The sequence below is a fragment of the Telmatherina bonti genome (assembly GCF_933228915.1).
Source record: "Telmatherina bonti genome assembly, chromosome: 20".
NCBI lineage: Eukaryota > Metazoa > Chordata > Actinopteri > Atheriniformes > Telmatherinidae > Telmatherina > Telmatherina bonti.
This window is the reverse complement of record NC_136618.1, coordinates 4,340,505-4,366,069: the sequence shown is the minus strand read 5'-3', so window position 1 is coordinate 4,366,069 and position 25,565 is coordinate 4,340,505. Positions and strand designations below refer to the sequence as shown.

Here is a 25,565-nt window from a genome sequence, read left to right as displayed (position 1 = left end):
ACACATCTGGACCCGGTTCAGCCCTCCCCCCAACATCCCAGTCTGACACATCTGGACCCGGTTCAGCCCTCCCCCCAACATCCCAGTCTGACACATCTGGACCCGGTTCAGCCCTCCCCCCCCCACATCCCAGTCTGACACATCTGGACCCGGTTCAGCCCTCCCCCCCACATCCCAGTCTGACACATCTGGACCCGGTTCAGCCCTCCCCCCCCACATCCCAGTCTGACACATCCGGACCCGGTTCAGCCCTCCCCCCCCAACATCCCAGTCTGACACATCTGGACCCGGTTCAGCCCCCCCCCCCACATCCCAGTCTGACACATCTGGACCCGGTTCAGCCCTCCCCCCCACATCCCAGTCTGACACATCTGGACCCGGTTCAGCCCCCCCCCCCAACATCCCAGTCTGACACATCTGGACCCGGTTCAGCCCTCCCCCCCACATCCCAGTCTGACACATCTGGACCCGGTTCAGCCCCCCCCCCCAACATCCAGTCTGACACATCTGGACCCGGTTCAGCCCTCCCCCCCCAACATCCCAGTCTGACACATCTGGACCCGGTTCAGCCCCCCCCCCCACATCCCAGTCTGACACATCTGGACCCGGTTCAGCCCTCCCCCCCCACATCCCAGTCTGACACATCTGGACCCGGTTCAGCCCTCCCCCCCAACATCCCAGTCTGACACATCTGGACCCGGTTCAGCCCTCCCCCCCCACATCCCAGTCTGACACATCTGGACCCGGTTCAGCCCTCCCCCCCCACATCCCAGTCTGACACATCTGGACCCGGTTCAGCCCTCCCCCCCCACATCCCAGTCTGACACATCTGGACCCGGTTCAGCCCTCCCCCCCCACATCCCAGTCTGACACATCTGGACCCGGTTCAGCCCTCCCCCCCAACATCCCAGTCTGACACATCTGGACCCGGTTCAGCCCTCCCCCCCAACATCCCAGTCTGACACATCTGGACCCGGTTCAGCCCTCCCCCCCCACATCCCAGTCTGACACATCTGGACCCGGTTCAGCCCTCCCCCCCCACATCCCAGTCTGACACATCTGGACCCGGTTCAGCCCCCCCCCCCCAACATCCCAGTCTGACACATCTGGACCCGGTTCAGCCCCCCCCCCCCAACATCCCAGTCTGACACATCTGGACCCGGTTCAGCCCTCCCCCCCCAACATCCCAGTCTGACACATCTGGACCCGGTTCAGCCCTCCCCCCCAACATCCCAGTCTGACACATCTGGACCCGGTTCAGCCCCCCCCCCCACATCCCAGTCTGACACATCTGGACCCGGTTCAGCCCCCCCCCCCACATCCCAGTCTGACACATCTGGACCCGGTTCAGCCCTCCCCCCCCACATCCCAGTCTGACACATCTGGACCCGGTTCAGCCCCCCCCCCCACATCCCAGTCTGACACATCTGGACCCGGTTCAGCCCTCCCCCCCAACATCCCAGTCTGACACATCTGGACCCGGTTCAGCCCTCCCCCCCCAACATCCCAGTCTGACACATCTGGACCCGGTTCAGCCCTCCCCCCCAACATCCCAGTCTGACACATCTGGACCCGGTTCAGCCCTCCCCCCCAACATCCCAGTCTGACACATCCGGACCCGGTTCAGCCCCCCCCCCCCACATCCCAGTCTGACACATCTGGACCCGGTTCAGCCCCCCCCCCCACATCCCAGTCTGACACATCTGGACCCGGTTCAGCCCTCCCCCCCACATCCCAGTCTGACACATCTGGACCCGGTTCAGCCCTCCCCCCCCAACATCCCAGTCTGACACATCTGGACCCGGTTCAGCCCTCCCCCCCCAACATCCCAGTCTGACACATCTGGACCCGGTTCAGCCCTCCCCCCCACATCCCAGTCTGACACATCTGGACCCGGTTCAGCCCTCCCCCCCACATCCCAGTCTGACACACCTGGACCCGGTTCAGCCCTCCCCCCCACATCCCAGTCTGACACATCTGGACCCGGTTCAGCCCTCCCCCCAACATCCCAGTCTGACACACCTGGACCCGGTTCAGCCCTCCCCCCAACATCCCAGTCTGACACATCTGGACCCGGTTCAGCCCTCCCCCCAACATCCCAGTCTGACACATCTGGACCCGGTTCAGCCCTCCCCCCCCACATCCCAGTCTGACACATCTGGACCCGGTTCAGCCCTCCCCCCAACATCCCAGTCTGACACATCTGGACCCGGTTCAGCCCTCCCCCCCCAACATCCCAGTCTGACACATCTGGACCCGGTTCAGCCCTCCCCCCCACATCCCAGTCTGACACATCTGGACCCGGTTCAGCCCTCCCCCCCCAACATCCCAGTCTGACACATCTGGACCCGGTTCAGCCCTCCCCCCCCACATCCCAGTCTGACACATCTGGACCCGGTTCAGCCCTCCCCCCCAACATCCCAGTCTGACACATCTGGACCCGGTTCAGCCCCCCCCCCCAACATCCCAGTCTGACACACCTGGACCCGGTTCAGCCCTCCCCCCCAACATCCCAGTCTGACACATCTGGACCCGGTTCAGCCCTCCCCCCCACATCCCAGTCTGACACATCTGGACCCGGTTCAGCCCTCCCCCCCCACATCCCAGTCTGACACATCTGGACCCGGTTCAGCCCCCCCCCCACATCCCAGTCTGACACATCTGGACCCGGTTCAGCCCTCCCCCCCACATCCCAGTCTGACACATCTGGACCCGGTTCAGCCCTCCCCCCCACATCCCAGTCTGACACATCCGGACCCGGTTCAGCCCTCCCCCCCCAACATCCCAGTCTGACACATCTGGACCCGGTTCAGCCCCCCCCCCCACATCCCAGTCTGACACATCTGGACCCGGTTCAGCCCTCCCCCCCACATCCCAGTCTGACACATCTGGACCCGGTTCAGCCCTCCCCCCCACATCCCAGTCTGACACATCTGGACCCGGTTCAGCCCTCCCCCCCCACATCCCAGTCTGACACATCTGGACCCGGTTCAGCCCTCCCCCCCCACATCCCAGTCTGACACATCTGGACCCGGTTCAGCCCTCCCCCCCAACATCCCAGTCTGACACATCTGGACCCGGTTCAGCCCTCCCCCCCCACATCCCAGTCTGACACATCTGGACCCGGTTCAGCCCTCCCCCCCACATCCCAGTCTGACACATCTGGACCCGGTTCAGCCCTCCCCCCCACATCCCAGTCTGACACATCTGGACCCGGTTCAGCCCTCCCCCCCACATCCCAGTCTGACACATCCGGACCCGGTTCAGCCCTCCCCCCCACATCCCAGTCTGACACATCTGGACCCGGTTCAGCCCTCCCCCCCACATCCCAGTCTGACACATCTGGACCCGGTTCAGCCCTCCCCCCCCACATCCCAGTCTGACACATCTGGACCCGGTTCAGCCCTCCCCCCCACATCCCAGTCTGACACATCTGGACCCGGTTCAGCCCTCCCCCCCACATCCCAGTCTGACACATCTGGACCCGGTTCAGCCCTCCCCCCCACATCCCAGTCTGACACATCTGGACCCGGTTCAGCCCTCCCCCCCAACATCCCAGTCTGACACATCTGGACCCGGTTCAGCCCCCCCCCCCCCCACATCCCAGTCTGACACATCTGGACCCGGTTCAGCCCCCCCCCCCCCCACATCCCAGTCTGACACATCTGGACCCGGTTCAGCCCTCCCCCCCACATCCCAGTCTGACACATCTGGACCCGGTTCAGCCCTCCCCCCCAACATCCCAGTCTGACACATCTGGACCCGGTTCAGCCCTCCCCCCCACATCCCAGTCTGACACATCTGGACCCGGTTCAGCCCTCCCCCCCCACATCCCAGTCTGACACATCTGGACCCGGTTCAGCCCTCCCCCCCAACATCCCAGTCTGACACATCTGGACCCGGTTCAGCCCTCCCCCCCACATCCCAGTCTGACACATCTGGACCCGGTTCAGCCCTCCCCCCCACATCCCAGTCTGACACATCTGGACCCGGTTCAGCCCCCCCCCCCCCACATCCCAGTCTGACACATCTGGACCCGGTTCAGCCCTCCCCCCCCACATCCCAGTCTGACACATCTGGACCCGGTTCAGCCCTCCCCCCCACATCCCAGTCTGGACTCACTATGTCCGAGTTCCCGCTGCTGGTCAGCTTCCTCTGAGGCGGCATCGGGAGGCGGGCCGCTTCGCTCTTCCCATCTCGGAGGATCTGAGAACGGTCCGAGTTCCATGGCTCAAAGTTGGACGGAGGCAGGAAAGGCGGAATCACGGCTTTCAGCTTGTTGGTGGGAAGTCGGGTCAGCGGGGCGCCGCTCCGTAACTTCAGGCAAAATAACAACAGACGGAATCTTAATCAGTTACAAACGGATCTGAGGTCTGATAACCACCATGGTAAGAAGGTCTGATGACCACCATGGTAAGGTCTGATGACCACCATGGTAAGAAAGTCTGATGACCACCATGGTAAGAAGGTCTGATGACCACCATGGTAAGAAGGTCTGAGGTCTGATGACCACCATGGTAAGGTCTGATGACCACCATGGTAAGAAGGTCTGATGACCACCATGGTAAGAAGGTCTGATGACCACCATGGTAAGAAGGTCTGAGGTCTGATGACCACCATGGTAAGAAGGTCTGAGGTCTGATGACCACCATGGTAAGAAGGTCTGATGACCACCATGGTAAGAAGGTCTGATGACCACCATGGTAAGAAGGTCTGAGGTCTGATGACCACCATGGTAAGAAGGTCTGAGGTCTGATGACCACCATGGTAAGAAGGTCTGATAACCACCATGGTAAGAAGGTCTGATGACCACCATGGTAAGAAGGTCTGAGGTCTGATGACCACCATGGTAAGAAGGTCTGATGACCACCATGGTAAGAAGGTCAATTGCGATCAATTGCATTGATAGACCAGCCGATCAGATCCATGATGTAGTTTGAGTGGAAGTAAAGAGATGTAAAAAGAGGCTCAGAGTCAGACAGGACAAAGTCGGAGGCCAGAGTGGGAGGGAGGGGAGGAAACAGGAGCGCAAAGAAAAAGCGTCTTACCATGGTGGTCATCAGACCTTCTTACCATGGTGGTCATCAGACCTTCTTACCATGGTGGTCATCAGACCTTCTTACCATGGTGGTCATCAGACCTTCTTACCATGGTGGTTATCAGACCTCAGACCTTCTTACCATGGTGGTTATCAGACCTCAGACCTTCTTACCATGGTGGTCATCAGACCGTCTTACCATGGTGGTCATCAGACCGTCTTACCATGGTGGTCATCAGACCTTCTTACCATGGTGGTCATCAGACCTTCTTACCATGGTGGTCATCAGACCTCAGACCTTCTTACCATGGTGGTCATCAGACCGTCTTACCATGGTGGTCATCAGACCTTCTTACCATGGTGGTTATCAGACCTCAGACCTTCTTACCATGGTGGTCATCAGACTGTCTTACCATGGTGGTCATCAGACCTTCTATACCATGGTGGTCATCAGACCTTCTTACCATGGTGGTTATCAGACCTCAGACCTTCTTACCATGGTGGTTATCAGACCTCAGACCTTCTTACCATGGTGGTCATCAGACCTTCTTACCATGGTGGTCATCAGACCTTCTTACCATGGTGGTTATCAGACCTCAGACCTTCTTACCATGGTGGTCATCAGACCTTCTTACCATGGTGGTTATCAGACCTCAGACCTTCTTACCATGGTGGTCATCAGACCGTCTTACCATGGTGGTCATCAGACCTTCTATACCATGGTGGTCATCAGACCTTCTTACCATGGTGGTTATCAGACCTCAGACCTTCTTACCATGGTGGTTATCAGACCTCAGACCTTCTCACCATGGTGGTCATCAGACCTTCTTACCATGGTGGTCATCAGACCTTCTTACCATGGTGGTTATCAGACCTCAGACCTTCTTACCATGGTGGTCATCAGACCTTCTTACCATGGTGGTTATCAGACCTCAGACCTTCTTACCATGGTGGTCATCAGACCGTCTTACCATGGTGGTCATCAGACCTTCTTACCATGGTGGTCATCAGACCTTCTTACCATGGTGGTCATCAGACCTCAGACCTTCTTACCATGGTGGTCATCAGACCGTCTTACCATGGTGGTCATCAGACCTTCTTACCATGGTGGTTATCAGACCTCAGACCTTCTTACCATGGTGGTCATCAGACTGTCTTACCATGGTGGTCATCAGACCTTCTATACCATGGTGGTCATCAGACCTTCTTACCATGGTGGTTATCAGACCTCAGACCTTCTTACCATGGTGGTTATCAGACCTCAGACCTTCTTACCATGGTGGTCATCAGACCTTCTTACCATGGTGGTCATCAGACCTTCTTACCATGGTGGTTATCAGACCTCAGACCTTCTTACCATGGTGGTTATCAGACCGTCTTACCATGGTGGTTATCAGACCTCAGACCTTCTTACCATGGTGGTTATCAGACCTCAGACCTTCTCACCATGGTGGTCATCAGACTTTCTTACCATGGTGGTTATCAGACCTTCTTACCATGGTGGTCATCAGACTTTCTTACCATGGTGGTTATCAGACCTCAGACCTTCTTACCATGGTGGTTATCAGACCTCAGACCTTCTCACCATGGTGGTCATCAGACTTTCTTACCATGGTGGTTATCAGACCTTCTTACCATGGTGGTCATCAGACCTTCTTACCATGGTGGTTATCAGACCTTCTTACCATGGTGGTCATCAGACCTTCTTACCATGGTGGTCATCAGAGAGTCCTCCTTCTCTGACGAAGTTCTGCGGTGACCTGATCGGGACAGAACACGTCACGTTTACATGTGTCTGCTCTTTTTCAGCTGTAAACGTTTTCATGCCATCACCAGTAAGTTTCGGCCCATCCTTGGTTCTAGTGGTCCAGGCAGTGCTGGTATCTTTGGTGCCCGGCACAAACGGTGGTGGCGTTGCTCCTTTGGACGCCATGGTGGTCTTTGCGTCAACCCTCATTGTGGCGTCCAGCGAAGCTTCGGCATCATGGGGAAATGGAGAGAGGGGATTGGCTAAAAGGCCGTGCCTCAGGGTGTGCGTTAGCTTCAGCCGACGGAAACGGTTTGACATCCTGCTCCACCAGGACTGTAAGAAGGTTTACACGTCATCACCACGACAGGTTTGTTTCAATTTATTCTGGGAACAAAATCCCAAAACTATGAGAGGAATTACCTTCAATCCTCCTTTGTCCTCGGGTGGGACAGGGAGAATGCTGAGTGACGCCTGGCTTTTAGATCGACGGCTGGAGGATCTGACACGATGCTTCAGCTTGTCTCTGTCCACCTGCATACACACTGAGGCCAGCAGCCGGACCAGCTCCGTGTCTGGAAACATTATTCCAAACATCAGGAATTAAGATCATGTCATCTACGTTCCCTTAAAGCGTTTCCACCAACGTTCCATCTGACCATTTCCGCCAACGTTCCCTCTGACCGTTTCCGCCAACGTTCCCTCTGACCGTTTCCACCAACGTTCCCTGTGACCCTTTCCATCAACGTTCCCTCTGACCGTTTCCACCAACGTTCCCTGTGACCCTTTCCATCAACGTTCCCTCTGACCGTTTCCACCAACGTTCCCTCTGACCCTTTCCATCAACGTTCCCTCTGACCGTTTCCACCAACGTTCCCTCTGACCGTTTCCAGCAACGTTCCCTCTGACCGTTTCCACCAACGTTCCCTCTGACCGTTTCCACCAACGTTCCCTCTGACCGTTTCCACCAACGTTCCCTCTGACCCTTTCCATCAACGTTCCCTCTGACCGTTTCCACCAACGTTCCCTCTGACCGTTTCCAGCAACGTTCCCTCTGACCATTTCCGCCAACGTTCCCTCTGACCATTTCCACCAACGTTCCCTTAAAGCGTTTCCGCCAACGTTCCCTCTGACCGTTTCCACCAACGTTCCCTCTGACCGTTTCAACCAACGTTCCCTTAAAGCGTTTCCACCAACGTTCCCTCTGACCATTTCCTCCAACGTTCCCTCTGACCCTTTCCACCAACGTTCCTCTGACCGTTTCCGCCAACGTTCCCTCTGACCGTTTCCAGCAACGTTCCCTCTGACCATTTCCACCAACGTTCCCTCTGATCATTTCCACCAACGTTCCCTTAAAGCGTTTCCACCAACGTTCCCTCTGACCGTTTCCGCCAACGTTCCCTCTGACCGTTTCCAGCAACGTTCCCTTAAAGCGTTTCCAGCAACGTTCCCTCTGACCGTTTCCACCAACGTTCCCTTAAAGCGTTTCCAGCAACGTTCCCTCTGACCGTTTCCACCAACGTTCCCTTAAAGCGTTTCCGCCAACGTTCCCTCTGACCGTTTCCGCCAACATTCCCTCTGACCGTTTCCACCAACGTTCCCTCTGACCGTTTCCACCAACGTTCCCTTAAAGCGTTTCCACCAACGTTCCCTCTGACCGTTTCCACCAACGTTCCCTTAAAGCGTTTCTACCAACGTTCCCTCTGACCGTTTCCGCCAACGTTCCCTCTGACCGTTTCCGCCAACGTTCCCTCTGACCGTTTCCACCAACGTTCCCTCTGACCGTTTTCACCAATGTTCCCTCTGACTGTTTCCACCAACGTTCCCTCTGACCGTTTCCACCAACGTTCCCTTAAAGCGTTTCCACCAACGTTCCCTCTGACCGTTTCCACCAACGTTCCCTTAAAGCGTTTCTACCAACGTTCCCTCTGACCGTTTCCGCCAACGTTCCCTCTGACCGTTTCCGCCAACGTTCCCTCTGACCGTTTCCACCAACGTTCCCTCTGACCGTTTTCACCAATGTTCCCTCTGACTGTTTCCACCAACGTTCCCTCTGACCGTTTCCACCAACGTTCCCTCTGACCGTTTCCACCAACGTTCCCTTAAAGCGTTTCCACCAACGTTCCCTCTGACCGTTTCCGCCAACGTTCCCTCTGACCGTTTCCACCAACATTCCCTCTGACCCTTTCCGCCAACGTTCCCTCTGACCCTTTCCACCAACGTTCCCTCTGACCCTTTCCACCAACGTTCCCTCTGACCGTTTCCACCAACATTCCCTCTGACCATTTCCGCCAACGTTCCCTCTGACCGTTTCCGCCAACGTTCCCTCTGACCCTTTCCGCCAACGTTCCCTCTGACCCTTTCCACCAACGTTCCCTCTGACCGTTTCCACCAACGTTCCCTCTGACCGTTTCCACCAACGTTCCCTCTCACTGTGTCCACCAACGTTCCCTCTGACCCTTTCCACCAACGTTCCCTCTGACCGTTTCCACCAACGTTCCCTCTGACCGTTTCCACCAACGTTCCCTCTGACCGTTTCCACCAACGTTCCCTCTCACTGTGTCCGCCAACGTTCCCTCTGACCGTTTCCGCCAACGTTCCCTTAATACGTTTCCACCAACGTTCCCTCTGACCGTTTCCGCCAATGTTCCCTGTGACCGTTTCCACCAACGTTCCCTCTGACCCTTTCCACCAACGTTCCCTCTGAACGTTTCCACCAACGTTCCCTCTGACCCTTTCCACCAACGTTCCCTCTGACCGTTTCCACCAACGTTCCCTCTGACCCTTTCCACCAACGTTCCCTCTGACCCTTTCCACCAACGTTCCCTCTGACCCTTTTCACCAACGTTCCCTCTGACCCTTTTCACCAACGTTCCCTCTAACCCTTTCCACCAACGTTCACTCTGACCCTTTCCACCAACGTTCCCTCTGACCGTTTCCACCAACGTTCCCTTAAAGCGTTTCCACCAACGTTCCCTCTGACCGTTTCCACCAACGTTCCCTCTTACCGTTTCCACCAACGTTCCCTTAAAGCGTTTCCGCCAACGTTCCCTCTGACCGTTTCTACCAAGGTTCCCTCTGACCCTTTCCACCAACGTTCCCTCTGACCCTTTTCACCAACGTTCCCTCTAACCCTTTCCACCAACGTTCCCTCTGACCCTTTCCACCAACGTTCCCTCTGACCGTTTCCACCAACGTTCCCTTAAAGCGTTTCCGCCAACGTTCCCTCTGACCGTTTCCACCAACGTTCCCTCTTACCGTTTCCACCAACGTTCCCTTAAAGCGTTTCCGCCAACGTTCCCTCTGACCGTTTCCACCAACGTTCCCTCTTACCGTTTCCACCAACGTTCCCTTAAAGCGTTTCCGCCAACGTTCCCTCTTACCGTTTCCACCAACGTTCCCTTAAAGCGTTTCCACCAACGTTCCCTCTGACCGTTTCCACCAATGTTCCCTCTGACCGTTTCCACCAATGTTCCCTCTGACCCTTTCCACCAACGTTCCCTCTGACAGTTTCCGCCAACGTTCCCTTAAAACGTTTCCACCAACGTTCCCTCTGACCGTTTCCGCCAACGTTCCCTTAAAGCGTTTCCGCCAACGTTCCCTTAAAGCGTTTCCACAAACGTTCCCTCTGACCGTTTCCGCCAACGTTCCCTCTGACCGTTTTTGTCAACGTTACCTCTGACCATTTCTACGAACGTTCCCTCTGACTGTTTCCACCAACGTTCCCTCTGACCCTTTCCGCCAACGTTCCCTCTGACCGTTTCCGCCAACGTTCCCTCTGACCGTTTTTGTCAACGTTCCCTCTGACCATTCCTACGAACGTTCCCTCTGACCGTTTCCACCAACGTTCCATCTGACCGTTTCCACCAACGTTCCCTCTCACCGTTTCCGCCAACGTTCCCTCTGACCGTTTTTGTAAACGTTCCCTCTGACCATTTCTACGAACGTTCCCTCTGACCGTTTCCACCAACGTTCCCTCTGACCGTTTCCGCCAACGTTCCCTCTGACCGTTTCCGCCAACGTTCCCTCTGACCGTTTTTGTCAACGTTCCCTCTGACCATTTCTACGAACGTTCCCTCTGACCGTTTCCACCAACGTTCCCTCTGACCATTTCCGCCAACGTTCCCTCTGACCGTTTCCGCCAACGTTCCCTCTGACCGTTTCCGCCAACGTTCCCTTAAAGCGTTTCCACCAACGTTCCCTCTGACCGTTTCCGCCAACGTCCCTCTGACCGTTTTTGTCAACGTTCCCTCTGACCATTTCTACGAACGTTCCCTCTGACTGTTTCCACCAACGTTCCCTCTGACCCTTTCCACCAACGTTCCCTCTGACCCTTTCCACCAACGTTCCCTCTGACCCTTTCCGCCAACGTTCCCTCTGACCGTTTCCACCAAAGTTCCCTCTGACCGTTTCCACCAAAGTTCCCTCTGACCGTTTCTGCCAACGTTCCCTCTGACCATTTCTACGAACGTTCCCTCTGACTGTTTCCACCAACGTTCCCTCTGACCGTTTCCGCCAACGTTCCCTCTGACCGTTTCCGCCAACGTTCCCTTAAAGCGTTTCCGCCAACGTTCCCTTAAAGCGTTTCCACCAACGTTCCCTCTGACCGTTTTTGTCAACGTTCCCTCTGACCATTTCTACGAACGTTCCCTCTGACCGTTTCCACCAACGTTCCCTCTGACCGTTTCCGCCAACGTTCCCTCTGACCGTTTCTGCCAACGTTACCTCTGACCATTTCTACAAACGTTCCCTCTGACCATTTCTACCAACGTTCCCTCTGACCGTTTCCACCAACGTTCCCTCTGACCGTTTCCACCAACGTTCCCTCTGACCGTTTCCACCAACGTTCCCTTAAAGCGTTTCCGATAACGTTCCCTCTGACCGTTTCCGCCAATGTTCCCTCTGACCGCTGACCCTTTCCACCAACGTTCCCTCTGACCCTTTCCACCAACGTTCCCTCTGACCGTTTCCGCCAACGTTCCCTCTGACCGTTTCCGCCAACGTTTCCTCTGACCGTTTCCGCTAACGTTCCCTGTGACCGTTTCCGCCAACGTTCCCTCTGACCCTTTCCACCAACGTTCCCTCTGACCGTTTCCGCCAACGTTCCCTCTGACCGTTTCCGCCAACGTTCCCTCTGACCGTTTCCGCCAACGTTCCCTCTGACCGTTTCCACCAACGTTCCCTCTGACCGTTTCCACCAACGTTCCCTTAAAGCGTTTCCGATAACGTTCCCTCTGACCGTTTCCGCCAATGTTCCCTCTGACCGCTGACCCTTTCCACCAACGTTCCCTCTGACCGTTTCCGCCAACGTTCCCTCTGACCGTTTCCGCCAACGTTTCCTCTGACCGTTTCCGCTAACGTTCCCTCTGACCGTTTCCGCCAACGTTCCCTCTGACCGTTTCCGCCAACGTTCCCTCTGACCGCTGACCCTTTCCACCAATGTTCCCTCTAACCCTTTCTACCAACGTTCCCTCTGACCGTTTCTGCCAACGTTCCCTCTGACCATTTCTACCAACGTTCCCTCTGACCGTTTCCGCCAACGTTCCCTCTGACCGTTTTTGTCAACGTTCCCTCTGACCATTTCTACGAACGTTCCCTCTGACCGTTTCCACCAACGTTCCCTCTGACCATTTCCGCCAACGTTCCCTCTGACCGTTTCCGCCAACGTTCCCTCTGACCGTTTCCGCCAACGTTCCCTTAAAGCGTTTCCACCAACGTTCCCTCTGACCGTTTCCGCCAACGTCCCTCTGACCGTTTTTGTCAACGTTCCCTCTGACCATTTCTACGAACGTTCCCTCTGACTGTTTCCACCAACGTTCCCTCTGACCCTTTCCACCAACGTTCCCTCTGACCCTTTCCACCAACGTTCCCTCTGACCCTTTCCGCCAACGTTCCCTCTGACCGTTTCCACCAAAGTTCCCTCTGACCGTTTCCACCAAAGTTCCCTCTGACCGTTTCTGCCAACGTTCCCTCTGACCATTTCTACGAACGTTCCCTCTGACTGTTTCCACCAACGTTCCCTCTGACCGTTTCCGCCAACGTTCCCTCTGACCGTTTCCGCCAACGTTCCCTTAAAGCGTTTCCGCCAACGTTCCCTTAAAGCGTTTCCACCAACGTTCCCTCTGACCGTTTTTGTCAACGTTCCCTCTGACCATTTCTACGAACGTTCCCTCTGACCGTTTCCACCAACGTTCCCTCTGACCGTTTCCGCCAACGTTCCCTCTGACCGTTTCTGCCAACGTTACCTCTGACCATTTCTACAAACGTTCCCTCTGACCATTTCTACCAACGTTCCCTCTGACCGTTTCCACCAACGTTCCCTCTGACCGTTTCCACCAACGTTCCCTCTGACCGTTTCCACCAACGTTCCCTTAAAGCGTTTCCGATAACGTTCCCTCTGACCGTTTCCGCCAATGTTCCCTCTGACCGCTGACCCTTTCCACCAACGTTCCCTCTGACCCTTTCCACCAACGTTCCCTCTGACCGTTTCCGCCAACGTTCCCTCTGACCGTTTCCGCCAACGTTTCCTCTGACCGTTTCCGCTAACGTTCCCTGTGACCGTTTCCGCCAACGTTCCCTCTGACCCTTTCCACCAACGTTCCCTCTGACCGTTTCCGCCAACGTTCCCTCTGACCGTTTCCGCCAACGTTCCCTCTGACCGTTTCCGCCAACGTTCCCTCTGACCGTTTCCACCAACGTTCCCTCTGACCGTTTCCACCAACGTTCCCTTAAAGCGTTTCCGATAACGTTCCCTCTGACCGTTTCCGCCAATGTTCCCTCTGACCGCTGACCCTTTCCACCAACGTTCCCTCTGACCGTTTCCGCCAACGTTCCCTCTGACCGTTTCCGCCAACGTTTCCTCTGACCGTTTCCGCTAACGTTCCCTCTGACCGTTTCCGCCAACGTTCCCTCTGACCGTTTCCGCCAACGTTCCCTCTGACCGCTGACCCTTTCCACCAATGTTCCCTCTAACCCTTTCTACCAACGTTCCCTCTGACCGTTTCTGCCAACGTTCCCTCTGACCATTTCTACCAACGTTCCCTCTGACCGTTTCCGCCAACGTTCCCTCTGACCGCTGACCGTTTCCACCAACGTTCCCTCTGACCCTTTCCACCAACGTTCCCTCTGACCGTTTCCGCCAACGTTCCCTCTGACCGTTTCCGCCAACGTTCCCTCTGACCGTTTCCGCCAACGTTCCCTCTGACCGTTTCCGCCAACTTTCCCTCTGACCGTTTCCGCCAACGCTCCCTCTGACAGTTTCCGCCAACGTTCCCTCTGACCGTTTCCACCAACGTTCCCTCTGACCCTTTCCACCAACGTTCCCTCTGACCGTTTCCACCAATGTTCCCTCTGACTGTTTCCACCAACGTTCCCTCTGACCGTTTCCACCAACGTTCCCTTAAAGCGTTTCCGCCAATGTTCCCTCTGACCGTTTCCACCAACGTTCCCTCTGACCGTTTCCGCCAACGTTCCCTCTGACCGTTTCCACCAACGTTCCCTCTGACCGTTTCCGCCAACGTTCCCTTAAAGCGTTTCCGCCAACGTTCCCTCTGACCGTTTCCGCCAACGTTCCCTTAAAGCGTTTCCGCCAACGTTCCCTCTGACCGTTTCCACCAACGTTCCCTCTGACCGTTTCCGCCAACGTTCCCTCTGACCGTTTCCACCAACGTTCCCTCTGACCGTTTCCACCAACGTTCCCTCTGACCGTTTCCGCCAACTTTCCCTCTGACCGTTTCCGCCAACGTTCCCTCTGACCGTTTCCGCCAACGTTCCCTCTCACCGTTTCCACCAACGTTCCCTCTGACCCTTTCCGCCAACGTTCCCTCTGACCGTTTCCACCAACGTTCCCTCTGACCCTTTCCACCAACGTTCCCTCTGACCCTTTCCACCAACGTTCCCTCTGACCCTTTCCACCAACGTTCCCTCTGACCGTTTCCACCAACGTTCCCTTAAAGCGTTTCCGCCAACGTTCCCTCTGACCGTTTCCACCAACGTTCCCTCTTACCGTTTCCACCAACGTTCCCTTAAAGCGTTTCCGCCAACGTTCCCTCTGACCGTTTCTACCAACGTTCCCTCTGACCCTTTCCACCAACGTTCCCTCTGACCGTTTCCACCAAATGTTCCCTCTGACCGTTTCCACCAACGTTCCCTCTGACCGTTTTCACCAATGTTCCCTCTGACTGTTTCCACCAACGTTCCCTCTGACCGTTTCCACCAACGTTCCCTCTGACCGTTTCCACCAACGTTCCCTTAAAGCGTTTCCACCAACGTTCCCTCTGACCGTTTCCGCCAACGTTCCCTCTGACCGCTGACCGTTTCCACCAACGTTCCCTCTGAACGTTTCTGCCAACGTTCCCTCTGACCGTTTCCACCAACATTCCCTCTGACCCTTTCCGCCAACGTTCCCTCTGACCCTTTCCACCAACGTTCCCTCTGACCCTTTCCACCAACGTTCCCTCTGACCGTTTCCACCAACATTCCCTCTGACACTTTCCGCCAACGTTCCCTCTGACCGTTTCCACCAATGTTCCCTCTGACCGTTTCCACCAACGTTCCCTCTGACCGTTTTCACCAATGTTCCCTCTGACTGTTTCCACCAACGTTCCCTCTGACCGTTTCCACCAACGTTCCCTCTGACCGTTTCCACCAACGTTCCCTTAAAGCGTTTCCACCAACGTTCCCTCTGACCGTTTCCGCCAACGTTCCCTCTGACCGCTGACCGTTTCCACCAACGTTCCCTCTGAACGTTTCTGCCAACGTTCCCTCTGACCGTTTCCACCAACATTCCCTCTGAACCTTTCCGCCAACGTTCCCTCTGACCCTTTCCACCAACGTTCCCTCTGACCCTTTCCACCAACGTTCCCTCTGACCGTTTCCACCAACATTCCCTCTGACACTTTCCGCCAACGTTCCCTCTGACCCTTTCCGCCAACGTTCCCTCTGACCCTTTCCACCAACGTTCCCTCTGACCCTTTCCACCAACGTTCCCTCTGACCCTTTCCACCAACGTTCCCTCTGACCGTTTCCACCAACGTTCCCTCTGACCGTTTCCACCAACGTTCCCTCTGACCGTTTCCACCAACGTTCCCTCTGACCGTTTCCACCAACGTTCCCTCTCACTGTTTCCGACAACGTTCCCTCTGACCGTTTCCGCCAACGTTCCCTTAATACGTTTCCACCAACGTTCCCTCTGACCGTTTCCGCCAATGTTCCCTCTGACCGTTTCCACCAACGTTCCCTCTGACCCTTTCCACCAACGTTCCCTCTGAACGTCTCCACCAACGTTCCCTCTGACCCTTTCCACCAACGTTCCCTCTGACCGTTTCCACCAACGTTCCCTCTGACCCTTTCCACCAACGTTCCCTCTGACCCTTTCCACCAACGTTCCCTCTGACCGTTTCCACCAACGTTCCCTTAAAGCGTTTCCGCCAACGTTCCCTCTGACCGTTTCCACCAACGTTCCCTCTTACCGTTTCCACCAACGTTCCCTTAAAGCGTTTCCGCCAACGTTCCCTCTGACCGTTTCTACCAACGTTCCCTCTGACCCTTTCCACCAACGTTCCCTCTGACCGTTTCCACCAATGTTCCCTCTGACCGTTTCCACCAATGTTCCCTCTGACCCTTTCCACCAACGTTCCCTCTGACAGTTTCCGCCAACGTTCCCTTAAAACGTTTCCACCAACGTTCCCTCTGACCGTTTCCGCCAACGTTCCCTTAAAGCGTTTCCGCCAACGTTCCCTTAAAGCGTTTCCACAAACGTTCCCTCTGACCGTTTCCGCCAACGTTCCCTCTGACCCTTTCCACCAACGTTCCCTCTGACCCTTTTCACCAACGTTCCCTCTGACCCTTTTCACCAACGTTCCCTCTGACCCTTTCCACCAACGTTCCCTCTGACCCTTTCCACCAACGTTCCCTCTGACCGTTTCCACCAACGTTCCCTTAAAGCGTTTCCGCCAACGTTCCCTCTGACCGTTTCCACCAACGTTCCCTCTTACCGTTTCCACCAACGTTCCCTTAAAGCGTTTCCGCCAACGTTCCCTCTGACCGTTTCTACCAACGTTCCCTCTGACCCTTTCCACCAACGTTCCCTCTGACCGTTTCCACCAATGTTCCCTCTGACCGTTTCCACCAATGTTCCCTCTGACCCTTTCCACCAACGTTCCCTCTGACAGTTTCCGCCAACGTTCCCTCTGACCCTTTCCACCAACGTTCCCTCTGACCGTTTCCGCCAACGTTCCCTTAAAGCGTTTCCGCCAACGTTCCCTTAAAGCGTTTCCACAAACGTTCCCTCTGACCGTTTCCGCCAACGTTCCCTCTGACCGTTTTTGTCAACGTTACCTCTGACCATTTCTACGAACGTTCCCTCTGACTGTTTCCACCAACGTTCCCTCTGACCGTTTCCGCCAACGTTCCCTCTGACCGTTTCCGCCAACGTTCCCTCTGACCGTTTTTGTCAACGTTCCCTCTGACCATTCCTACGAACGTTCCCTCTGACCGTTTCCACCAACGTTCCCTCTGACCGTTTCCGCCAACGTTCCCTCTGACCGTTTTTGTCAACGTTCCCTCTGACCATTTCTACGAACGTTCCCTCTGACCGTTTCCACCAACGTTCCCTCTGACCGTTTCCGCCAACGTTCCCTCTGACCGTTTCCGCCAACGTTCCCTCTGACCGTTTTTGTCAACGTTCCCTCTGACCATTTCTACGAACGTTCCCTCTGACCGTTTCCACCAACGTTCCCTCTGACCATTTCCGCCAACGTTCCCTCTGACCGTTTCCGCCAACGTTCCCTCTGACCGTTTCCGCCAACGTTCCCTTAAAGCGTTTCCACCAACGTTCCCTCTGACCGTTTCCGCCAACGTCCCTCTGACCGTTTTTGTCAACGTTCCCTCTGACCATTTCTACGAACGTTCCCTCTGACTGTTTCCACCAACGTTCCCTCTGACCCTTTCCACCAACGTTCCCTCTGACCCTTTCCACCAACGTTCCCTCTGACCCTTTCCGCCAACGTTCCCTCTGACCGTTTCCACCAAAGTTCCCTCTGACCGTTTCCACCAAAGTTCCCTCTGACCGTTTCTGCCAACGTTCCCTCTGACCATTTCTACGAACGTTCCCTCTGACTGTTTCCACCAACGTTCCCTCTGACCGTTTCCGCCAACGTTCCCTCTGACCGTTTCCGCCAACGTTCCCTTAAAGCGTTTCCGCCAACGTTCCCTTAAAGCGTTTCCACCAACGTTACCTCTGACCGTTTTTGTCAACGTTCCCTCTGACCGTTTCTGCCAACGTTACCTCTGACCATTTCTACAAACGTTCCCTCTGACCATTTCTACCAACGTTCCCTCTGACCGTTTCCACCAACGTTCCCTCTGACCGTTTCCACCAACGTTCCCTCTGACCGTTTCCACCAACGTTCCCTTAAAGCGTTTCCGATAACGTTCCCTCTGACCGTTTCCGCCAATGTTCCCTCTGACCGCTGACCCTTTCCACCAACGTTCCCTCTGACCCTTTCCACCAACGTTCCCTCTGACCGTTTCCGCCAACGTTCCCTCTGACCCTTTCCACCAACGTTCCCTCTGACCGTTTCCACCAACGTTCCCTCTGACCGTTTCCGCTAACGTTCCCTCTGACCGTTTCCGCCAACGTTCCCTCTGACCCTTTCCACCAACGTTCCCTCTGACCGTTTCCGCCAACGTTCCCTCTGACCGTTTCCGCCAACGTTCCCTCTGACCGTTTCCGCCAACGTTCCCTCTGACCGTTTCCACCAACGTTCCCTCTGACCGTTTCCACCAACGTTCCCTTAAAGCGTTTCCGATAACGTTCCCTCTGACCGTTTCCGCCAATGTTCCCTCTGACCGCTGACCCTTTCCACCAACGTTCCCTCTGACCGTTTCCGCTAACGTTCCCTCTGACCGTTTCCGCCAACGTTCCCTCTGACCGTTTCCGCCAATGTTCCCTCTGACCGCTGACCATTTCCGCCAACGTTTCCTCTGACCGTTTCCGCTAACGTTCCCTCTGACCGTTTCCGCCAACGTTCCCTCTGACCGTTTCCGCCAACGTTTCCTCTGACCGTTTCCGCTAACGTTCCCTCTGACCGTTTCCGCCAACGTTCCCTCTGACCGTTTCCGCCAACGTTCCCTCTGACCGTTTCCGCCAACGTTCCCTCTGACCGTTTTTGTCAACGTTCCCTCTGACCATTTCTACGAACGTTCCCTCTGACTGTTTCCACCAACGTTCCCTCTGACCCTTTCCACCAACGTTCCCTCTGACCCTTTCCACCAACGTTCCCTCTGACCCTTTCCACCAACGTTCCCTCTGACCCTTTCCACCAACGTTCCCTCTGACCCTTTCCACCAACGTTCCCTCTGACCCTTTCCGCCAACGTTCCCTCTGACCGTTTCCACCAAAGTTCCCTCTGACCGTTTCCACCAAAGTTCCCTCTGACCGTTTCTGCCAACGTTCCCTCTGACCATTTCTACGAACGTTCCCTCTGACTGTTTCCACCAACGTTCCCTCTGACCGTTTCCGCCAACGTTCCCTCTGACCGTTTCCGCCAACGTTCCCTTAAAGCGTTTCCGCCAACGTTCCCTTAAAGCGTTTCCACCAACGTTCCCTCTGACCGTTTTTGTCAACGTTCCCTCTGACCATTTCTACGAACGTTCCCTCTGACCGTTTCCACCAACGTTCCCTCTGACCGTTTCCGCCAACGTTCCCTCTGACCGTTTCTGCCAACGTTACCTCTGACCATTTCTACAAACGTTCCCTCTGACCATTTCTACCAACGTTCCCTCTGACCGTCTCCACCAACGTTCCCTCTGACCGTTTCCACCAACGTTCCCTCTGACCGTTTCCACCAACGTTCCCTTAAAGCGTTTCCGATAACGTTCCCTCTGACCGTTTCCGCCAATGTTCCCTCTGACCGCTGACCCTTTCCACCAACGTTCCCTCTGACTGTTTCCGCCAACGTTCCCTCTGACCGTTTCCGCCAACGTTTCCTCTGACCGTTTCCGCTAACGTTCCCTCTGACCGTTTCCGCCAACGTTCCCTCTGACCCTTTCCGCCAACGTTCCCTCTGACCGTTTCCGCCAACGTTCCCTCTGACCGTTTCCGCCAACGTTCCCTCTGACCGTTTCCGCCAACGTTCCCTCTGACCGTTTCCACCAACGTTCCCTCTGACCGTTTCCACCAACGTTCCCTTAAAGCGTTTCCGATAACGTTCCCTCTGACCGTTTCCGCCAATGTTCCCTCTGACCGCTGACCCTTTCCACCAACGTTCCCTTTGACCGTTTCCGCCAACGTTCCCTCTGACCGTTTCCGCCAACGTTTCCTCTGACCGTTTCCGCTAACGTTCCCTCTGACCGTTTCCGCCAACGTTCCCTCTGACCGTTTCCGCCAACGTTCCCTCTGACCGCTGACCCTTTCCACCAATGTTCCCTCTAACCCTTTCTACCAACGTTCCCTCTGACCGTTTCTGCCAACGTTCCCTCTGACCATTTCTACCAACGTTCCCTCTGACCGTTTCCGCCAACGTTCCCTCTGACCGCTGACCCTTTCCACCAACGTTCCCTCTGACCCTTTCCACCAACGTTCCCTCTGACCGTTTCCGCCAACGTTCCCTCTGACCGTTTCCGCCAACGTTCCCTCTGACCGTTTCCGCCAACGTTCCCTCTGACCGTTTCCGCCAACTTTCCCTCTGACCGTTTCCGCCAACGCTCCCTCTGACAGTTTCCGCCAACGTTCCCTCTGACCGTTTCCACCAACGTTCCCTCTGACCCTTTCCACCAACGTTCCCTCTGACCGTTTCCACCAATGTTCCCTCTGACTGTTTCCACCAACGTTCCCTCTGACCGTTTCCACCAACGTTCCCTTAAAGCGTTTCCGCCAATGTTCCCTCTGACCGTTTCCACCAACGTTCCCTCTGACCGTTTCCGCCAACGTTCCCTCTGACCGTTTCCACCAACGTTCCCTCTGACCGTTTCCGCCAACGTTCCCTTAAAGCGTTTCCGCCAACGTTCCCTCTGACCGTTTCCGCAAACGTTCCCTTAAAGCGTTTCCGCCAACGTTCCCTCTGACCGTTTCCACCAACGTTCCCTCTGACCGTTTCCGCCAACGTTCCCTCTGACCGTTTCCACCAACGTTCCCTCTGACCGTTTCCACCAACGTTCCCTCTGACCGTTTCCGCCAACTTTCCCTCTGACCGTTTCCGCCAACGTTCCCTCTGACCGTTTCCGCCAACGTTCCCTCTCACCGTTTCCACCAACGTTCCCTCTGACCCTTTCCGCCAACGTTCCCTCTGACCGTTTCCACCAACGTTCCCTCTGACCCTTTCCACCAACGTTCCCTCTGACCCTTTCCACCAACGTTCCCTCTGACCCTTTCCACCAACGTTGCCTCTGACCCTTTCCACCAACGTTCCCTCTGACCGTTTCCACCAAAGTTCCCTCTGACCGTTTCTGCCAACGTTCCTTCTGACCCTTTCCACCAACGTTCCCTCTGACCCTTTTCACCAACGTTCCCTCTGACCCTTTTCACCAACGTTCCCTCTAACCCTTTCCACCAACGTTCCCTCTGACCCTTTCCACCAACGTTCCCTCTGACCGTTTCCACCAACGTTCCCTTAAAGCGTTTCCGCCAACGTTCCCTCTGACCGTTTCCACCAACGTTCCCTCTTACCGTTTCCACCAACGTTCCCTTAAAGCGTTTCCGCCAACGTTCCCTCTGACCGTTTCTACCAACGTTCCCTCTGACCGTTTCCACCAACGTTCCCTCTGACCCTTTCCACCAATGTTCCCTCTGACCGTTTCCACCAATGTTCCCTCTGACCCTTTCCACCAACGTTCCCTCTGACAGTTTCCGCCAACGTTCCCTTAAAACGTTTCCACCAACGTTCCCTCTGACCGTTTCCGCCAACGTTCCCTTAAAGCATTTCCGCCAACGTTCCCTTAAAGCGTTTCCACAAACGTTCCCTCTGACCGTTTCCGCCAACGTTCCCTCTGACCGTTTTTGTCAACGTTACCTCTGACCATTTCTACGAACGTTCCCTCTGACCGTTTCCGCCAACGTTCCCTCTGACCGTTTCCGCCAACGTTCCCTCTGACCGTTTTTGTCAACGTTCCCTCTGACCATTCCTACGAACGTTCCCTCTGACCGTTTCCACCAACGTTCCCTCTGACCGTTTCCACCAACGTTCCCTCTGACCGTTTCCGCCAACGTTCCCTCTGACCGTTTTTGTCAACGTTCCCTCTGACCATTTCTACGAACGTTCCCTCTGACCGTTTCCACCAACGTTCCCTCTGACCGTTTCCGCCAACGTTCCCTCTGACCGTTTCCGCCAACGTTCCCTCTGACCGTTTTTGTCAACGTTCCCTCTGACCATTTCTACGAACGTTCCCTCTGACCGTTTCCACCAACGTTCCCTCTGACCATTTCCGCCAACGTTCCCTCTGACCGTTTCCGCCAACGTTCCCTCTGACCGTTTCCGCCAACGTTCCCTTAAAGCGTTTCCACCAACGTTCCCTCTGACCGTTTCCGCCAACGTCCCTCTGACCGTTTTTGTCAACGTTCCCTCTGACCATTTCTACGAACGTTCCCTCTGACTGTTTCCACCAACGTTCCCTCTGACCCTTTCCACCAACGTTCCCTCTGACCCTTTCCACCAACGTTCCCTCTGACCCTTTCCGCCAACGTTCCCTCTGACCGTTTCCACCAAAGTTCCCTCTGACCGTTTCCACCAAAGTTCCCTCTGACCGTTTCTGCCAACGTTCCCTCTGACCATTTCTACGAACGTTCCCTCTGACTGTTTCCACCAACGTTCCCTCTGACCGTTTCCGCCAACGTTCCCTCTGACCGTTTCCGCCAACGTTCCCTTAAAGCGTTTCCGCCAACGTTCCCTTAAAGCGTTTCCACCAACGTTCCCTCTGACCGTTTTTGTCAACGTTCCCTCTGACCATTTCTACGAACGTTCCCTCTGACCGTTTCCACCAACGTTCCCTCTGACCGTTTCCGCCAACGTTCCCTCTGACCGTTTCTGCCAACGTTACCTCTGACCATTTCTACAAACGTTCCCTCTGACCATTTCTACCAACGTTCCCTCTGACCGTTTCTGCCAACGTTACCTCTGACCATTTCTACCAACGTTCCCTCTGACCGTTTCCACCAACGTTCCCTCTGACCGTTTCCACCAACGTTCCCTCTGACCGTTTCCGCCAACGTTCCCTCTGACCGTTTCTGCCAACGTTACCTCTGACCATTTCTACCAACGTTCCCTCTGACCGTTTCCACCAACGTTCCCTCTGACCGTTTCCACCAACGTTCCCTCTGACCGTTTCCACCAACGTTCCCTTAAAGCGTTTCCGATAACGTTCCCTCTGACCGTTTCCGCCAATGTTCCCTCTGACCGCTGACCCTTTCCACCAACGTTCCCTCTGACCCTTTCCACCAACGTTCCCTCTGACCGTTTCCGCCAACGTTCCCTCTGACCGTTTCCGCCAACGTTTCCTCTGACCGTTTCCGCTAACGTTCCCTCTGACCGTTTCCGCCAACGTTCCCTCTGACCGTTTCCGCCAACGTTCCCTCTGACCGTTTCCGCCAACGTTCCCTCTGACCGTTTCCACCAACGTTCCCTCTGACCGTTTCCACCAACGTTCCCTTAAAGCGTTTCCGATAACGTTCCCTCTGACCGTTTCCGCCAATGTTCCCTCTGACCGCTGACCCTTTCCACCAACGTTCCCTCTGACCGTTTCCGCCAACGTTCCCTCTGACCGTTTCCGCCAACGTTTCCTCTGACCGTTTCCGCTAACGTTCCCTCTGACCGTTTCCGCCAACGTTCCCTCTGACCGTTTCCGCCAACGTTCCCTCTGACCGCTGACCCTTTCCACCAATGTTCCCTCTAACCCTTTCTACCAACGTTCCCTCTGACCGTTTCTGCCAACGTTCCCTCTGACCATTTCTACCAACGTTCCCTCTGACCGTTTCCACCAACGTTCCCTCTGACCCTTTCCGCCAACGTTCCCTCTGACCGTTTCCGCCAACGTTCCCTCTGACCGTTTCCGCCAACGTTCCCTCTGACCGTTTCCGCCAACGTTCCCTCTGACCGTTTCCGCCAACGTTCCCTCTGACCGTTTCCGCCAACTTTCCCTCTGACCGTTTCCGCCAACGTTCCCTCTGACCGTTTCCGCCAACGTTCCCTCTGACCGTTTCCGCCAACGTTCCCTCTGACCGTTTCCGCCAACTTTCCCTCTGACCGTTTCCGCCAACGTTCCCTCTGACCGTTTCCACCAACGCTCCCTCTGACAGTTTCCGCCAACGTTCCCTCTGACCGTTTCCACCAACGTTCCCTCTGACCCTTTCCACCAACGTTCCCTCTGACCGTTTCCACCAATGTTCCCTCTGACTGTTTCCACCAACGTTCCCTCTGACCGTTTCCACCAACGTTCCCTTAAAGCGTTTCCGCCAATGTTCCCTCTGACCGTTTCCACCAACGTTCCCTCTGACCGTTTCCGCCAACGTTCCCTCTGACCGTTTCCACCAACGTTCCCTCTGACCGTTTCCGCCAACGTTCCCTTAAAGCGTTTCCGCCAACGTTCCCTCTGACCGTTTCCGCCAACGTTCCCTTAAAGCGTTTCTACCAACGTTCCCTCTGACCGTTTCCACCAACGTTCCCTCTGACCGTTTCCACCAACGTTCCCTCTGACCGTTTCCGCCAACGTTCCCTCTGACCGTTTCTGCCAACGTTCCCTTAAAGCGTTTCTACCAACGTTCCCTCTGACCGTTTCCACCAACGTTCCCTCTGACCGTTTCCGCCAACGTTCCCTTAAAGCGTTTCTACCAACGTTCCCTCTGACCGTTTCCGCCAACGTTCCCTTAAAGCGTTTCCACCAACGTTCCCTCTGACCGTTTCCGCCAACGTTCCCTCTGACCGTTTCCGCCAACGTTCCCTTAAAGCGTTTCTACCAACGTTCCCTCTGACCGTTTCCACCAACGTTCCCTCTGACCGTTTCCACCAACGTTCCCTCTGACCGTTTCCACCAACGTTCCCTCTGACCGTTTCCGCCAACGTTCCCTCTGACCGTTTCCGCCAACGTTCCCTTAAAGCGTTTCTACCAACGTTCCCTCTGACCGTTTCCACCAACGTTCCCTCTGACCGTTTCCACCAACGTTCCCTCTGACCGTTTCCGCCAACGTTCCCTCTGACCGTTTCTACCAACGTTCCCTCTGACCGTTTCCACCAACGTTCCCTCTGACCATTTCTACAAACGTTCCCTCTGACCATTTCTACCAACGTTCCCTCTGACCGTTTCCGATAACGTTCCCTCTGACCGTTTCCGCCAATGTTCCCTCTGACCGTTTCCACCAACGTTCCCTCTGACCGTTTCCACCAACGTTCCCTCTGACCGTTTCCGCCAACGTTCCCTCTGACCGTTTCTGCCAACGTTACCTCTGACCATTTCTACGAACGTTCCCTCTGACCGTTTCCGCCAACGTTCCCTCTGACCGTTTCCGCCAACGTTCCCTCTGACCGTTTTTGTCAACGTTCCCTCTGACCATTCCTACGAACGTTCCCTCTGACCGTTTCCACCAACGTTCCCTCTGACCGTTTCCACCAACGTTCCCTCTGACCGTTTCCGCCAACGTTCCCTCTGACCGTTTTTGTCAACGTTCCCTCTGACCATTTCTACGAACGTTCCCTCTGACCGTTTCCACCAACGTTCCCTCTGACCGTTTCCGCCAACGTTCCCTCTGACCGTTTCCGCCAACGTTCCCTCTGACCGTTTTTGTCAACGTTC

At 55.6% G+C, this 25,565-nt stretch overlaps 1 protein-coding gene across 1 annotated transcript in view; it reads right to left on the bottom strand.

Moving 5' to 3' along the window:
- The window catches only part of anks6 (ankyrin repeat and sterile alpha motif domain containing 6), a gene marked incomplete at its 3' end in the record, with an annotated part of 85,762 nt that overhangs the window by 391 nt on the left and 59,806 nt on the right, over positions 1-25,565 (bottom strand). Inside the window, exons 8-11 of the mRNA XM_079259579.1 lie at positions 7,209-7,360; positions 6,872-7,121; positions 6,749-6,798; positions 4,123-4,317 (exon numbers count right to left, since the gene is read on the bottom strand). Of these exons, the coding sequence (XP_079115705.1) occupies positions 4,123-4,317; positions 6,749-6,798; positions 6,872-7,121; positions 7,209-7,360 (647 nt within the window). The remainder of the gene's footprint in view (positions 1-4,122; positions 4,318-6,748; positions 6,799-6,871; positions 7,122-7,208; positions 7,361-25,565) is intronic.